Below are 17,813 nucleotides of genomic sequence, written 5' to 3'. Positions count from 1 at the left end.
CCGCTGCTCTCTGCTGCCAGATTGCAAATGAGAGGGACATCCCCTGTGGTGGGGGAATGGTTACGTTTAACCCACACAAGGCAATCTGTATGCTCAGGGGGTGAAATTCTGGCCCCACTGAAGTCAATGGGAGTTGTGCCAGGTTTCACCAGGTGTCTATACAGCAAACAAAACCCCGTGGCACTGAGTCTCAGAGTCCGGGTCTACAGACTTGGGCTTGCACTACAACGCTAACAATAACCATGTACACAAGCTTCAGTGCCAAGCTCCAGCTCCAGCCAAGGTGTCCACACGGCTATTTTAAGTGGAGGAGGGGCTTTTGCTATGTAGAGACACCCTAAAAGTACAGTCACCCTGCACCTGGCAGTGAGCCTCCCAGCCTAGGCTGACCCACTTGTGTTAGTGGGGCTCAGGCTAGAGCACTGAAAACAGCCGGGTAGATGTTGCTTTGGCATTGCAGCTTTGGCTGGAGCTCAGGCTCTCAAGTCCACCCTCACCCCTTGGCATGTAAGCCTGAACCGCAGTGTCCATACAGCTATTTATAGCGTGCTAGCGCAAGCCCTGCTGTCAACCTGGCCTGGGAGGCTCCCTTCCCAATGCAGTGTGGACATACTCTTAGGGGTTGATCTGGGTGCATAACACAGTGGAGGTGCAGTGCAGGGCTTGCCTGCTCTTACGGGTGCTCCCCCAGGAGGTGTGCCCCAGCAAGGATGGTGCGTTGCGGCACCAGACAAAACATCCCTATGCACCAACAGGTGTGAGGGGAGGGAAAGCCATTCAAAGAACTCATTTGCATGATTTTGTCTCCAGGCTGGGGAGAGACCTCTGATGCAAGCACCAAGCAAAAAAATTTTTGGCTGCCCCCCACCCCAGCCCTGGGCTCTCACCCCCTCCCCTCCACCAATGCCCTCCCCCACCCGCCCCCCCTGCCGCCCCAGCCCTGGGCTCTCTCTTCCCCTCCCCCCCCCACACCCCCTGCCACCCCAGCCCTGGGCTCCCTCCCACCAGTGCTGCCCCAAGCACGTACTTGGTTTGCTGATGCCTAGAGCTGGCCCTGGCCCTGGGGCTGGGATTTCCCTTGGGACACAGCTCTTCAAAGATCCCAGCCTGCGCACTCAGTTCACCCTGGGCGGGACATTCATTGCCAGTGGGTCTGGAGAGGCCGGGGTAATGGAGAAAACGCTCCTTTTGCAGCAGTGAGCAGGAGGAAAGCGCAATGGAGGGGTAGGGGTGGGGAACGAAGAGGCTGTGCAATTCCAATCAGCGCCCACGGAGCAGACACCTCCGGTTCCCGCCGGGGTCACTGCTCAGCAGGGAGGCTCGGCTCTCAGCGTTACTCATTTATTTTCCCATACATGTGCAGAAATGAATTTGAAAACTGATAATGAAGTTTGAACCTTCCCTGCCCCCCACACGTGGGATGTACTGAACTGCTAATGACAAGAGCTTTCTCCTCACTGTGAACACGTGCAGACACACACACAAACGCACTTCTCAGGCTAGATTGTTGCTGCACATGGCTACAGGACCAAAACATGCACCCTCGGCAGAGATTCACTCACGGGAATAACAGATGTCAAAATCTTAGCCTTTTCCTGCAATTGGCCAGTTCATCCCTGGTGTAATTCCATTGACAAGACTGGAGTTGTGCCATGGATTAGTTTGGCCCACAGTGATTTGTACATGTTGGCTAGGTATGTGCTGCACATGCAGTTAACTCCCACCATCTCACCCCTGCATGCACGCACATGCACAGTGTTTCACATGTACACTCACCCTCCCACAGGCTCAGGTGCATCCACATATACACTGAAGTCAATAAGATCAGTGGCTCTCAACCTTTCCAGACTACTGTACCCCTTTCAGAAGTCTGATTTGTCTTGTGTACCCCCAACCCAAGTTTCTTCTCACTTTAAAACTACTTGCTTACAAAATCAGATCTAAAAATACAAAAGTGTCACAGCACACTATTACTGAAAAAGTCTTACTTTCTCATTTTTACCATATAATTATAAAATAAACCAATTGGAATATAAATATTGTACTTACATTTCAGTGTACAGTATATAGAGCAGTATAAACAAGTCATTGTCTGTATGAAATTTTAGTTTGTACTGACTTTGCTAGTGCTTTTTATGTAGCCTGTTGTAAACCTAGGCAGATATCTAGATGAATTGATGTACCCCCCAAAAGACCACTGTGTACCCCCAGGGGTATACATACCCCTGGTTGAAAACTACTGAATAAGACTGACGCACCCAGACCTCAGAACCTGTTGCATGCTGGGGATCTCCCTGAGCTGGCTGATATAAGGGGTTATTGCCCCAGGTTGGGCACCTGGGAGCCCCTTTCTAAAGCACTATTCAGGAAGACTAGTCACCTGTTTCTTACAAACTATTTGAAACCAGATGGTGGTGGAGGTGGCGTGACTGGGGTTCAGAGCACAGGCTGTGTGACTCAAAGCCAACCGTCATTACCAATGCCAGCTGTTCGATGGCCTGTATGAAACAGGTTGCGGACTTTGCAACGTCCTGGTGACTTTTCTGCCACATTCTGAGTGAGGACTTGAAAACAACCAAAGAATCCAGCCCAGCTCTCAGAGAATCTACCCAGATGCCAGTGCCCATGGAGTCTGAGCCCAGCATGGACCACCCATGTGATGCAGACATGATCAGTAAAGCTCATAGATTACATGCCTCACTCTCAACTTTGAGTTCTTTTACTCACCCTAACACAAGGAGACATACAGACACGGAGACAAAACAGTTCTAAGGATAGTTCTTAGCAAACAGAGGTCCATCATCCTCACAGTGCACACTTAGAAAGGAAATTGCCAGGGGATGGCTGATGGCAGAGAGAAGTTTTAACCTCCAGGCTGGCAGCGAATGCCACCTGTTGCCAGCTGAGGGCTGTTTGGATGCCTAAGTGAAGTTAGTGGCAGTTTCATTCCAGTTCCCACTGGGACAAATAGCCAGTGGCACTAATTAGCTCAGGTGCTGGCAGTCTTAGAAGAGAGGCCAAGGCCTGAATGGGCCCTGAGGGCTGGATTGCCCTCTCACCTGGGAAGTGCTGCCTCTGGTGCAGTTTCTCCTAGTACTGCTTCTACTTTGCTAGTTTTCTGGGTGCAGAACCTCAGTCTCCCGGGCCATCAGCCCAGCCCCAAATCCACTTACATGTTTTAGAGACACCTTCTCTCTTCTCAAACTTTTGTTTGGCCTGGAGCTTTTAAGAGGGCTGCAGTCATGTTAATTTGACTCAGGGCACCTTTTCCTGGTGGGACTAAATTATGAGTTGAGGTTTGTGTTTTCTCATACTGACCCATTGTGATGCCATGGAGAGGCAGAGAATGAGTTCAGGTCTATCTCCTAAACAACAGGCCTGAGATCATGGGAACTGGCAGTCACGTCCCACTCAGCTTGGAAAAGCCCAGGCTAGATTCACAGGATACAGGACAGATTTGTGCAAGTCAGGAAGGCCCCACTCATTTCCAAGTGGCTGGTGACCCCTGGGAAAGGACCATGTAAGATCCAACAGCCAGACACAAGAAAGCAGGTTAAGCAGGGACTCTCTGCTGGGGTTTGAGAGCGGTAAGCAGACCCTGAATACTGCAGTGTAAGCGTGTCTCTTTTTAATGCAGGAGTGGGCAAATTACAGCCCGCGAGATTGCCATTGGCCGGGAACGGGGAACTGCGGCCAATGGGAGCTTCGGGGTCGGTACCCACAGGTGATGGCAGCGCGCGGAGCCCTCTGCTCCCCCCTCCCCCAGGGGCCTCAGGGACGTGGTGCCGGCCACTTCCGTGAGCAGTGCAGGGCCAGGGCAGGAAGGAAGCCTGCCTTAGCCCTGCTGCGTGCTGCTGCCATCCCGGAGCTGCTCCAGGTAAGCAGCACTGGGCCAGAGCCCGCACCCCGAACCCCTCCTGCACCCTGCACCCCAACCCCCTGCCTTGAGCCCCCTCCCTCACTCCACACCCCTCCTGCACCCCAACCCCCTGCCCTGAGCCGCCTTGTACACCCCACACTCCTCCTGCACCCCAACCCCTTGCCCTGAGCCCCTTCCTGCACACTGCACCCCCTCCCACACCCTGAACTCCCTCCCGCACCCCAACCCCCTGCCCCAGCCTTACATTCATGGCCCTGCATGCAATTTCCTCACCCAGATGTGGCCCTTAGGCCAAAAAGTTTGCCCACCCCTGTTTTAATGCCTCTTTCAAAAAAACCCAGACAAGCCAACAGTCCCCCGTGACTGTGCATGAGAACTGACGCTGCCCCTTTGGCGCAGTGACAAGCCAGTCTGGAGCTACACGCAAATATTTACCTAATGGTCCAGTGTGTAACTATATATTTACAGCTGCCTTAGAATGGGCAGCATGGAGAGCAATGAAGGTGTGGAGAAGAGAGCTTGAGAGAGCATGTGAGATATGGAAAGGGAGAGGGGACTCTGGGAAGAAATTTCAGCTAGATTGGACTCTGCAAGGCTAACAGCAGCAAGACCTAGTTCTTGTCAGTGGCTGCATCTCAGGAGATAATAGGGAGAGTAACACCTCCCTACAGGACACACTTAGCTCCCAGTGCCTACTGGTCTCCTGGTGGGACGAGAGAGGGAGAAGTGGGGTCCAGGGAGCCCACACACAATGCACAGTCAACCTGTTGAATTCCTTGCCAGAGGATGTTGTGAAGGCCAAGACTAAAACAGGGTTAAAAAAAGAACTAGATAAGTTCATGGAGGATAAGTTCACCAACGGCTATTAACCAGGATGGGCAGAATGGTGTCCCTAGCCTCTGTTTGCCAGCAGCTGGGAATGGGCAACACAGGGATGGATCACTTGATGATTACCTGTTCTATTCATTCCCTCTGGGGCACCTGGCATCGGCCACTGTTGGAAGACAGGACACTGGGCTAGATGGACCTTTGGTCTGACCCAGTATGGCCGTTCTTATGAGCCCAGCCCTCTCTGTCCTGTTCAAAGAAGTATGGAGGCAGTACATTCAGCTCTCCCAGCTGGCTCAAGGTTACAGAGTCTATCAAGGGGGGTGAATAATGACTTCCCATTAATATTAATCCTGCTGAGCTCTAGGACAATGAGAAATCAATAGGACTTCTCGGCGCGGCGAGCAGGAGAGTGGGAGCAGCTGGAGATGAACAGTGGCAAATTTGTCATTGAGCCTGGCCTCCTCTAACAGCCCATGTCACCCTCCCCCCACCTGTGCACATGGCCCTGCTGGGAGCCCAACACCTGAGCTCCTCTTACACAAGACCTTTAATCACCAGTGCAGACAGAAGAAGCAGAGCTGGAGGGAGCCTGGAGAAGAGGATGGGCTGGCAGATAGACAGGGAGGGGGATTCATGGGTTTGTGACATGGCTAAGGGGGAATAAACAATGTAAAATGTCAGATTCAGCAAGGGGGGAAAGCCTCGCCAAGTCTGGTCTAGCACAGCAAGATGCCAGGGGGATTCTTGGCTGAATCGCACCATTTACATGGCAAAGCGCCTTTGGGTGTAAAGTGCACAGCTTTGGGGGCAGCCATTTTCTACCCTCCCTGGGATGTCACTGGGCAATCAGCCCTTTCAAGGCAAGGCAGGAAACAAGAAGCAGTGCTCGATCAGGGCCCATTACAGAACCACAGTATTCCAGGCCAGAAGGGACCAGACCAGTGGCTCTCAACCTTTCCAGACTACTGTACCACTTCCAGGAGTCTGATTTGTCTTGCATGCTCCCAAGTTTCACCTCACTTAAAAAGTACTTGCTTACAAAATCAGACCTAAAAATACAAAAGTGTCACAGGACACTTACTGAACAATGGCTTACGTTCTCATTTTTACCACCTAATTATAAAATAAATCATTTGGAATACAAATATTGTACTTACATTTCAGTGCATAGTATCTATAGCAGTATAAACAAGTCATTGTCTGTATGGAATTTTAGTTTGTACTGACTTTGCTAGTGCTTTTTTATTAGGGCTGTTGATTAATTGAGGCTAACTCACGCGATTAATTCAAAAAAATTAACTGCGATTAAAAAAATTAATCATGATTATTTGAACTGTTAAACAATAGACTACCAACTGAAATGTATTAAATATTTTGAATGTTTTTCTACATTTTCTGCTATATTGATTTCTATTACAACACAGAATACACAGTGTGCAGTGCTCACTTTATATTATTTTTGATTACAAATATTTGCACTGTAAAAATGATAAACAAAAGAAATAGTATTTTTCAATTCACCTCATATAAGTACTGTAGTGCAATCTTATCGTGAAAGTGTAACTTACAAATGTAGATTTTTTTTGTTACATAACTGCACCCAAAAACGAAACAATGTAAAACTTTAGAGCCTACAAGTCCACTCAGTCCTACTTCTTGTTCAGCCAATCGTTAAGACAAACAAGTTTGTTTACATTTATGGGAGATATTGCTGCCTGCTTCTTATTTACAATGTCACCTGAAAGTGAGAACAGGAGTTCACATGGCACTTTTGTAGCCGGCGTTGCAAGGTATTTATGTGCCAGATATGCTAAACATTCATATGCCCCTTTGTGCTTCAGCCACCATTCCAGAGGACATGCTTCCATGCTATTGATGTTCGTTAAGCAAATAGTGCTTTAATTAAATTTGTGACTGAACTCCTTGGGGGAGAACTGTATGTCCCCTGCTCTGTTTTACCTGCATTCTGCCATATATTTCATGTTATAGCAGTCTCGAATGATGACCCAGCACATGTTGTTTGATTTACGAACACTGTCACTGCAGATTTGACAAAATGCACAGAAGGTACCAATGTGAGATTTCTAAAAATAGCTACTGCACTTGACCCAAGGTTTAAGAATCTGAAGTGCCATCCAAAATCTGAGAGGGAAGAGGTGTGGAGTATGGTTTCAGAAGTCATAAAAGAGCAACACTCCAATGCAGAAACTACAGAACTCGAACCACCAAAAAAGAAAATCAACCTTCTGCTGGTGGCATCTGACTCAGATGATGAAAATGAACATGCATCGGTCTGCTCTGCTTTGGATTGTTATTGAGCAGAACCTGCCATCAGCATGGATGCATAGCCTCTGGAATGGTGGCTGAAGCATGAAGGGACATATGAATCTTTAGCATATCTGGCACATAAATACCTTGCAAAATGTAGAAAACATCCAAAAATATTTAAATAAATGGTATTCTATTATTGTTTAACAGTGCGATTAATCGTGATTAATTTTTTTAACTGCACGATTAATCGTGATTACTTTTTTTTAATCGCTTGACAGTCCTACTTTTTATGTAGCTTCTTGTAAAACTAGGCAAATATCTAGATGAGTTGATGTACCCCTGGAAGACCTCTAAGTACCCCCAGGAGTACACATACCCCTGGTTAAGAACCACTGGATCAGACCATCGAGTCTGGCCTCCTGGAGATCACAGGCCACCAGCACCACCCAGCACCTGCACACTAACCCAACAACCAAGCTGAGACAAAAGTATCACAGCCCTCAGGAGACTGGATTGGTACGAACCACAGGCGGCAAACAGGAAGGACCAAGGTACCTAAGGGCCAAAGGCTTCTGCAATGGCAGGGAAAGGATCCCTGAGGTGCTGAATGCCCTCAATTCCCACTGAAGAGCCTGGCAGTTGAGGGCATGGAGCACCCCCCAGGATTGAGCCCAGCTCACATGCCAAATGAGCCAGCATCTCTCTGTTGTGGGACCTTTCCCTATGCATAGCAGTTACCTGGAGGTATCTGGGCAGGATCACCAGCAGGCCAGGGGTACCTTCAGGGAACTGCTGTACCAATGCCCTGCCAGGCTCAATGCAAGGGAAGAAGAAAAGATGCTCAAGAGCAAGGACGCACTTGCAGTTACACACGGGGCTTGGTCGCCCATGATGTGGGTTCAATTCCAGGCCCAAGTCACTGAATCTCACTGTGTCTCAGCTCCCCCACCCCATGGAGCACTGTGAGGATCTGTTTGTTCTCGTACAGGTGGCGCTCAGATTCAGCGAGGGATGGGCACAAGGGGCGATCAATAGCTAGAACTGGAGCAGACTGTCCAACCATTCAATGGCTCAGAGCACAAACTGAAGAATGTAGGGCCACCTCATGCACTCCTTCCTCAGACAAGTCTCCCACTGACAACTGCAGAGTCTGGCCCTGAGTTCTGGCCCTCCGAAGCCCTGTTTGTGCAACTGGCCTTTCTAATGCAAGAGCAAACTGGCTTGGGTAAAATATAAGCCAGCCTAAAACTTTACTGCAAGCTTGAATCTGAATCTTTTCCTGAGGGAAAGTTTTGTTTAAAACCAAGAATACAATAAAAGATTCCCCAGACCAACACTTTCTGTCTGCTCCTCCGTGCAGGGCCACAACCATCATACCCATGAAACAGCCCATCCGGCCAAACAGTATGGACCACTGCACAAGAACATCCATTCCAATGAGGCACAGCCCAAAGCACTGTGGGGGCCTGGTCCGCAACTAGGGCTGCTAGGCACTGCGGGAATACAAACAACTACAACAACTCAGGATAAGTCCCAGCCTGATGGCTGCTTCTCCAAATCAACCCTCCGAATCTCTCTGCTTCTAATATGCTCCAGCAAAAATGCTGTCCCAGGAGGACTGAGCTAAATTGAGCTGGGGAGCTGAAAATCATGAAGCAGACTCATTTTTAATTATGGCTATTCAAGTTCCAGGAATGCAGAAAGTAAATATATATTTGTTTTTAGGCCATCTTTTGCCCCATTTTCAACAGGAAATTGAATGTACTCGATTCCCTCTAGCTGTGCTCCTGAGAGAAACCCAGGGGAAATGAATACGCTGTAACCAGCACACACAAAATTTATTTTTTGTTATGTCCTCACTGCTCATTGACTCTGCCATAAAGATTTCCCTGGGGATGTTCAGATACATGCAGGATTAACCCCTCATTCACAACATCCTGAAATTCTATTCCTGCTTTAAATGTTACAACCCTCCAACCACCTTCCACTCCAATCCCCATGGCTAAACTGTGTCCTTATTTCCTGTTTGGTGCTTGAGAGCTCTGGACTATGCACATTGATCGGAATCAAACACAAATGGGCCACATTCCATCCTGGACTTCAAATCTGGCTGGACCAACCCCTACTGCCCAGACCCGCAGATGCAAACTGAGCTGTTGCTACCAAGTCCAGGCAGCTGAATTTGCAAATCAGTCTTTAGCTTACACGCTGCCATTTCAAACACATTTGTATAAACACTCTACACACACTTGAACAATTTGCACTGTGACTGCTGCGGGCTCCTTCATTTTTGCATTCCTCACTCTCTCTTTTCCCCCTTCCAATTCCAAAGTATATAGTCGCAAAATTATCTACGTTGCCTGCTGCTCTGATCATACCTAGTTTCCCTTCAAGTTCCTTTCCTAGCTCCCTCAACTTCTCAATCAAATTCAGGTTCAAGCTCTCCCCACAAATGAGGTTCTGCCTACTTCTTTTTTTGTTCCCTTTTGCTCCCTGCCTTGCCCCTGCTCTCTGTGCAAGCTACACAACCGGCCACTTCTGTTTCTTCCTCCTCACACTTCCAGTTTTGATCTCCTATGGCTGGAACCTTCTTCTGGACCAGACCCACAATCTCCTTCCAGTGTCTCTTTAAAACTCACTTCTATGAAGCCTAAAAACATGTTGCTTTACCCATTTAAATAATAATCACCCCCCACATTTGTAAGTGGGGAAACTGAGGCATAGAGATGGAAAATCACTTGCCTAACGTCACCCTGCAAATCAGTACCAGAGTCTGGATTAAAACTCAGATCTCCTGACTCTTAGCACCCTGACCATTAGATCATGTGTCTCCCACTCTGGGGGTACCTTGGCTCCCCGACCATCTACCTCCTTGTCCAGAGGTGATTGAACTCTATTGACCAGTGGTAGGTGCCTGTCTCCATGTATGGAGGTAACCAAATTCACTTGTTGTTAAGTAGACTCCTCACTTCTGGGCACCTATACTCTAGGTCCACAGCTACACACAGTTCTACAAGCACTTTTTCTTCTTCATTACCATGCAGGGCCTGGCTGCTTCAAATTAAGTTAGAACTCCTGCCCTTTTGTATCAGCTGGGACAAAATAACTCCATCACAGAACTGTGCCACGAGACTTATTGTCTTGACTTTGCATCAGCTAACACACAAGGGTGCAATGTAATAGCATGACACTGTAAAGTCATCACATTTGGCCACCACATCGCCCTGTGCTGAAACTGGCAGCTACACAGCCTACTCATTGTCTGTTTGGCTCGTGCGTGCTTTGAGCTACACGCAGCAATATGGTAGCACAGGGTTGCTCACAAGTGCTGGAGTGGTTGGAATTGATACTTTTAAAGAAAGGCCTGGCTAAAAAACAGCAGCGCTCGCTGGAAGATTGATGTGGGCTTTGAAACCAAACCTGAAAGAGACAAAATGGGTGAAAATTTTAGCTGCCACTGAAGTTGATAGCGTCCCTTTAGAAAGAGAGTGGAGTCATGGGTTGGCCAGCCTCCCCGCAGTCAGCCTCCTGCGGCTGTTATGCTGATTTCTTCCCGGGGCCAGTGGGGTTTTCTTTGAGTGAATGAAAAGACACCAACCATCCATAAACTGTTGACACCTCAGCTCTAATCTAATTGTGGCAAAGCAGGGTCCTTACCTTCTCCTGGTACTGCCGCCGTGAGGAGTCCAGAGACTGGATGAGGGCTGTGGCATGGCCGATGAACATGGCATAGCAGGTGGCACCAACGATCATGCTCAGCATAGTGAGCCACACATCTGACATGCCAACGGGAGCCTGCTGCCCATAGCCAATGCAGAGCATGTGACTCATCGCCTTGAACAGTGCATAGGAATACTGCTTCCCCCAGGAGTCATTCTAAAGAGACAGACACAGACAGACAGACAAGGCTTTAGCAGCTTTACAGGACACAAGGAGGAAGCCAGGGAGACATTCCCTGGGACAGACTTTTAACACAGATGCCTAAGGTTAGGCCGCTAAGTCCATATTTAAGGTACCTAAACAGGTGACTTAATTCCCCGAAGGCCACATACCAAGCAGTCCCATCAACTCCCCTGAGAACAGCTGGGGTACTCAGTATATTTGAAGAAATTAGATCTTTCATTTAGGTGCCTAACTCTGGGCACAGAAGCCTAAATTTAGGCACCAACATTTGAAAATCATGGCTAGGATTTACACAAATTGCATATACTGGCTCCAGCCAAACCTTCTGCAAAGGGAACCCAGAGAGACTAACACGCTGCTAGCCCAGGATGAACTTAGGCAGCGACATCAATCACAGCACACAAAGGCTACAGGGTGATTCCCAGGGTGATTCGTGTGCTGGAGGAGGAACTGCAGCAAATCACTGCTCTGCCTAAAAACTGGTTAAGCTGGGGAACAGCTGCTCCAAGCTGCTATTTGGAACCCCTTGATGGGTTGTGTTCTAACATCACTTGTATGTCTCTGATTTACTCTCCAGCTCAGGAGTGCCAGACCCCAACTGAACAGGCATGAAGGGGTGAAGGCAAGTTAGTATTTATAATGTCCAGGCAGCCCTTTCCCCAAGAGCAGCGCAGGGACTTGTTTTCAGTGTAAAATAGTACTTCTCCCTGCGAGCAGCACAAGCCACGGGTGACCATATTGCAGGGACGCACTACGCTGTCACAGCAAAAGGCAAATAGATTAATTGCTTTCTTGGGAAAGTCTGCGCAGTCCTGGCTCTGCGCTGAAATGAACAGCAGGAGCACACCAACTGCTACAGAACTAGATAGGGCTGAATGCAGGCAAGTTCGAGGTTTTCTGAGCTACTCAGACTAGACTGAGTTCACACACCAAATACAGGTTTATTAACTACAGAAGGGGTGCAATGATGGCTCTACGGTCCTTCCCACAAAATCCTACTTGGTCATTACACTGTCATCGCACACTGCTGCAACAACATATATAAACAATACCTTCACTGTGGTTACATGAGTGACAGTAAAGAACCCACCAATTCACCATTCTTCTGTTCCTAGGAAGACGCTAACGTTACTGATTGACTTGTGCCAATAACATGGGACAGACCAGCTTGGGGAAGATCTTTGTGGGGCAGGGTTGGTTGGTGGGTGAGGGTAGTATAACCAAGGAATAGTTCTACTAACCACCCAGAGAGACCCTGTCTACACTAGGGACATTTCCCAGGAGTTTCCCACCATTGGCTCAGCTCCATCATGTAGCAGCATTGGGAAGCCTCATGCTAATGGGCCCCCAGAAGTTTTTGGACCCTGCCCACCATGGAGAGATCTAACCACAATGGCGGTGAACAGGCTGGTGACCCATCTACAACAGGACTCCCAACATCACTGGGAAACTTGTCAGAAGCTCCACTAGCATAGATGGAGACAGAGCATATTATTGCTGCTTCTGGGCAGCCAAGAAGAGCTGGAACCTCTGGAGAGTGTTCATGGGCGCTAAGCAAGTGGACAGAGACTCAGGATAGTCTGACCCAGGCTATATTCAGTGGCCATACATATAATGTCCTGATTAAAAATGGACAACACAACAAAAGCAGCGGCAAAAGGAACACAGAAGTAGTCCATTCAGAGCCCCATACAGATACAGCTCCTCACCGTGCCAAACTCTCTGGGCTGGTCTTGCTAATAAACAAGGAGCCAGTTCAACCCAGTGCATTGGAAAACGTCTCCTGCCATTGAGACAACATGGGAATTGCAGATTCAGAGCCCTACTACGAAATGGGCCCCTCACTGTGCCAGTGACGACACCTCTGCCAAGGGGAGCAGCGTTTGCACCTCGGAATGGGAGCACAGATTTCACTTGCAGACAGTGCTCCATGAGGAACCTCATGGATGGACGCTGCCAGGGGTTGTGCACTGAATTGGTGTATCCTCCATACACCTTGGCTATGCCCTCATCCCCACCCTCTTTTGAGGCTGTGGGGTTCCTGGCCAAGCAGGGGTTGGAGGTTTTCCTGGGGGGCATCTGTCACTACCTGGGGTCTTGTGCCATGAGCTGAACCAGCCCTGAGCTGTTGGGGCACCTCAAACTAGGTTTTGTTTTAATGAACGTGTTGTTCCCTTACCGCTATCATTGCAGTTATGGTATTTACCCACCTTCCCTTTCCCTGGACCCCCTTCATTCTAGCAATCACAGAGCCATCACTGTAAAAAGCCCCATCACTTACACAACAACACACACACACTCCCCAATCATTAGCCCTCTCTCCCCACCTGGCCTATTGTCCATGTACTGAAGGGCTAAAGGGAGCTCTGAGATTGTGAGCTAGACCAACTGCCCTGGCCAGACCTCTGCCCGTGATGATATGTCACCTGTGAGGTGGGCAGTGGATTGACAGCACCAATTATACCAGCTGCCACAGAAATACAAATTTGGATTTATTGGGATTGGTGTTTCTGCGTTTTTCTATCACAAATTCGCTTAATATTAGGAATAATGCTGGAAAGTTGAATCCTCATGTCAGGCGCAGCATCAAGCCTATTCCTATACTGGGTTTTTGTTGCAGTATAATACGAAAATCCTGTCTCACACAAATAAGTTGTAGCAAAAGGAAGGAGCACTCGAACTGCACATTTAGCCACATTAGGGTACTCTTCGATTAGGCTGCTCCAAAAATTATTCAGCTGAAGTTCCTTAAACTTTTGTTTCAAATCAGAGTCAGAAATTAAGTCAATTAGGCTTTCATAATCGTGCTCAGTAAAGCCGACTGGTTTGGCTGTAATTACAAACGGATTTCGAACCCAAGCATTATCATCAGTAGTTGGAGGAAAATATTCTAATAAAGAGGCCTGCAAGTCACGTAAGTGCTGTAAAATGGTGCTGGAAACTTCTTCATGGACTGTAGAATTTATTTCAGTCAGAAATTCATGTACTGTAGGGAAGCAGTCGAAGTTATTCTGTTCTACAGAAGATGCCCAGAATTCCAGTTTCTTTTTTAACGACGAAATTGTATCCATTCTAGTAAAAATGGTCACATTCTTTCCTTGCAGCGACAGATTAATTTCATTTAATTTTGCAAAAATATCTGCAAGATACGCAAGTCTCATTAGCCATGAGGAATTTGTCATACAGTCATTAAATTTTCATCCTGAATTATCTGAAGTGAAGAATACCAGTAGTTCACTATTTAGCTCAAAAAGCCTCACAAGCACTTTTCCTCTGGATAGCCACCTCACTTCCATATGTAAAAGAAGCGTTTTGTGCTGACTACCCATTTCCTCACACAAAATTTTAAATAACTTGGATTGAAGTGGTCGAGATTTGACAAAATTGATAATTTGTACTGCTTCATCAAGCACAATTTTCAGATATGCTGGTATTTTTTTAACTGCAAGTGCTTTTCTGTGTAGAACACAATGGCTCTTAGTGCTTTCTGGTGCCACACTTATGATTCACGTTACAGCTACCTTCATCTTCCCAATCATTGCCCGAGCACCATCAGTACATACATCAATACATTTTCCCCAACTAATTTCATGCTTTCTGATAAAATTGTTGATGCAGTTGAATATTTCTTCTTCAGTCGAGTTGCTTTGCAGAGATTCACATAAGAGCAGGTCCTCTTCAATAATATTATTAAATCTATGTTGGACAAATACTAGTAGCACAGCAAGTCCTGAAACGTCAGTGGACTCAGCTAGCTGCAATGAATACTCATGGCAAATTTTCATCAGCAAACTAGCTCTTTTTCTATGTCATCGGCAAGATCTTTAATATGGCGTGCAACAGTATTATTTGACAACTATACAGCATCAATTTTTTTACCAGACTGCTCACTCAACATGCACGTTACAATATCTTTCGCGCAAGGCTTGATAAGCATTTCTCCAATAGTGTGAGCTTCTCCGGCAAGCGCTATACGGTAATTTACCCAATAAGATGCCTCTGTTGCACTTTCGTTGTCTGTTTTAGCAATTTTAATCATTGAAAGTTTACAATTTCCAAGTAAGTCATGCTGCCTCTTGAAAAAACATATACCTTTGTCTTTGTATTCAGCATGCTTTGTTTCCAAATGCCTACGAAGTTTAGCAGGAGCCAATGAACTGTTTGCTAGTATTTTGTTGCACACAACGCACTGCGCATCAGGAACATCTTTATTTCCAACACACGTAAAACCGAAAGACAAATAACTTTCATCATACTTTCGTTTCAGTCTTTTAACACCTGCTTCTTCTTGTTTTTTTATATACTTCAGTGGAAATTCTTTCACCTTGGATAACTCACTAGTACTAACAGATTTTTTGGCAACAAAAGACTGCGATTGTTCATCCTCACTTTGAAGTGTCACAATATTTTGCTTGTTTATTTCGGCCACAGTTGGAGTACCAGAAGAACTTGCTTTTCATTTCAAAGTTCCTTCTTTTAGCCACAAATCCATGGTGATTAGGTTTTGTAAAAATATTTAGAAATACTGATTTTTGTCAAATTTTGTTTGTCACGAATATTTATATTGTTTTGAGCGAAGCTAGTTTAGTTGTGCTTATCGCACAGACGGTAAAGACCCACAGGTTTGAACGTGTTGAGTGAATATGTTATATTCAACATGGCGTAAAGAGAATGGTGTGTGCATACCACTGCAGTTCGCGCAGCCTTGAGCAGAAGGGGTACGACGTCACTAACTGAAACGTGCCCGAAAGGGGTAGACATCAATCTGCTTGTGTGCCGCATTCAATTTACACCATGATATTCAATACGAGATCTATCAATAACTGGAAAAAGAGTTTTATATTAAATTATAGTCATTCAAAAAGTGTTGTAAACTATGCTTCAAATATGCCAAATTGAAAATTAAAAAAAATTTAAAGACCCTTTTTTAAAATTATGATTCTTTCACAGAACACCTATTCACATCGTGCGGAACACCAGTGTTACGCAGAACACAGTTTGGGAAACGCTGCTCCAGATCATTTATGAATAAATTGAATAGGATTGGTCCTAGGACTGACCCTTGGGGAACACCACTAGTTACCTCTCTCCATTTTGAAAATTTACCATTTATTCCTACCCCTTTGTTCCCTGTCTTTTAACCAGTTCTCAATCCACGAAAGGATCTTCCCTCTTATCCCATGACAACTTAATTTATGGAAGTGCATTTTGTGAGGGACCTTGTCAAAGGCTTTCTGGAAATCTAAGTACACTATGTCCACTGGATCCCCCTTGTCCACAAGTTTGTTGACCCTTCAAAGAACTCTAATAGATTAGTAAGACATGATTTCCCTTTACAGAAACCATCTTGACTTTTGCCCAACAATTTATGTTCTTCTATGTGTCTGACAATTTTATTCTTTACTATTGTTTCAACTAATTTTCCTGGTACTGACATTAGACTTCCCAGTTTGTAATTGCTGGGATCACCTCTAGAGCCCTTTTTAAATATTGCTGTTACATTAGCTATCTTCCAGTCATTGGGTACAGAAGCTGATTTAAAGGCAAGTTACAAACCATAGTTAATAGTTCCGCAATTTCACATTTGAGTTCTTTCAAAACTCTTGGGTGAATGCCATCTGGCTTGTTACTGTTAAGTTTATCAATTAATTCCAAAACCTCCTCTAGTGACACTTCAATCTGTGACAATTCCTCAGATTTGTCACCTATAAAGGACAGCTCAGGTTTGGGAACCTCCCTAACATCCTCAGGTGTGAAGACTGAAGCAAAGAATTCATTTAATTTCTCCACAATGACTTTATTGTTTTAAGTGCTCCTTTTGTATCTTAATCGTCCAGGGGCCCCACTGGTTGTTTATCCGGCTTCCTGCTTCTGATGTACTTAAAAAACATTTTGTTATTACCTTTTGAGTTTCTGGCTAGCTGTTCTTCAAACTCCTTTTTGGCTTTTCTTATTAAATTTTTACACTTAGTTTGGCAGTGTTTATGCTCCTTTCTATTTACCTCACTACGATTTGACTTCCACTTCTTAAAAGGTGCCTTTTTATCTCTCACAGCTTCTTTTACATGGTTGTTAAGCCACAGTGGCTCTTTTTTAGTTCTTTTACTGTGTTTTTTAATTTGGATTATACACTTAAGTTGGGCCTCTATTATGGTGTCTTTGAAAAGTGTCCATGCAGCTTGCAGGGATTTCACTCTAGTCACTGTACCTTTTAATTTCTGTTTAACTAACCTCCTCATTTTTGCATAGTTCCCCTTTCTGAAATTAAATGCCACAGTGTTCGGCTGTTGAGATGTTCTTCCCACCACAGGAATGTTAAATGTTATTATATTATGGTCACTATTTCCAAGCCGTCCTGTTATAGTGACCTCTTGGACCAGATCCTGTGCTTCACTCAGGACTAAATCGAAAATTGCCTCTCCCCTTGTGGGTTCCTGTACCAGCTGCTCCAAGAAGCAGTCAATTAAAGTATTGAGAAATTTTGTCTCTGCATTTCGTCCTGAGGTGACATGTACCGAGTCAATATGGGGATAATTGAAATCCCCCACTATTATTGAGTTCTTTTATTTTGATAGCCTCTCTAATCTCCCTTGGCATTTCATTGTCACTATCACTGTCCTGGTCAGGTGGTCGATAATAGATCCCTACTGTTATATTCTTATTAGAGCATGGAATTACTATCCATAGAGATTCTATGGAACATGTGGATTCATTTAAGATTTTTACTTCATTTGATTCTACATTTTCTTTCACATATAGTGACACCCCCCCTCCCCCACACACGACCTGTTCTATCCTTCCGATATATTTTGTACCCCGGAATGATTGTCCCCCATTGACTGTCCCCACTCCATCAGGTTTCTGTGATGCCTATTATATCAATAGCCTCCTTTAACACGAGGCACTCTAGTTCATCCATCTTATTATT

General features: G+C 46.0%; 1 protein-coding gene across 1 annotated transcript in view; it reads right to left on the bottom strand.

Moving 5' to 3' along the window:
- HCN4 (hyperpolarization activated cyclic nucleotide gated potassium channel 4) overlaps nt 1–17,813 on the bottom strand; it is a 176,694-nt gene that overhangs the window by 39,562 nt on the left and 119,319 nt on the right. Inside the window, exon 4 of the mRNA XM_024213759.2 lies at nt 10,640–10,858. Coding sequence (XP_024069527.2) covers nt 10,640–10,858 — 219 coding nt within the window. The remainder of the gene's footprint in view (nt 1–10,639; nt 10,859–17,813) is intronic.

Source organism: Terrapene carolina, unplaced genomic scaffold, assembly GCF_002925995.2.
Source record: "Terrapene carolina triunguis isolate 2854851 unplaced genomic scaffold, T_m_triunguis-2.0 Scaffold67, whole genome shotgun sequence".
NCBI lineage: Eukaryota > Metazoa > Chordata > Testudines > Emydidae > Terrapene > Terrapene triunguis.
Note: the sequence above shows the minus strand (reverse complement) of the source record. Positions and strands in the feature narration are given on the sequence as shown.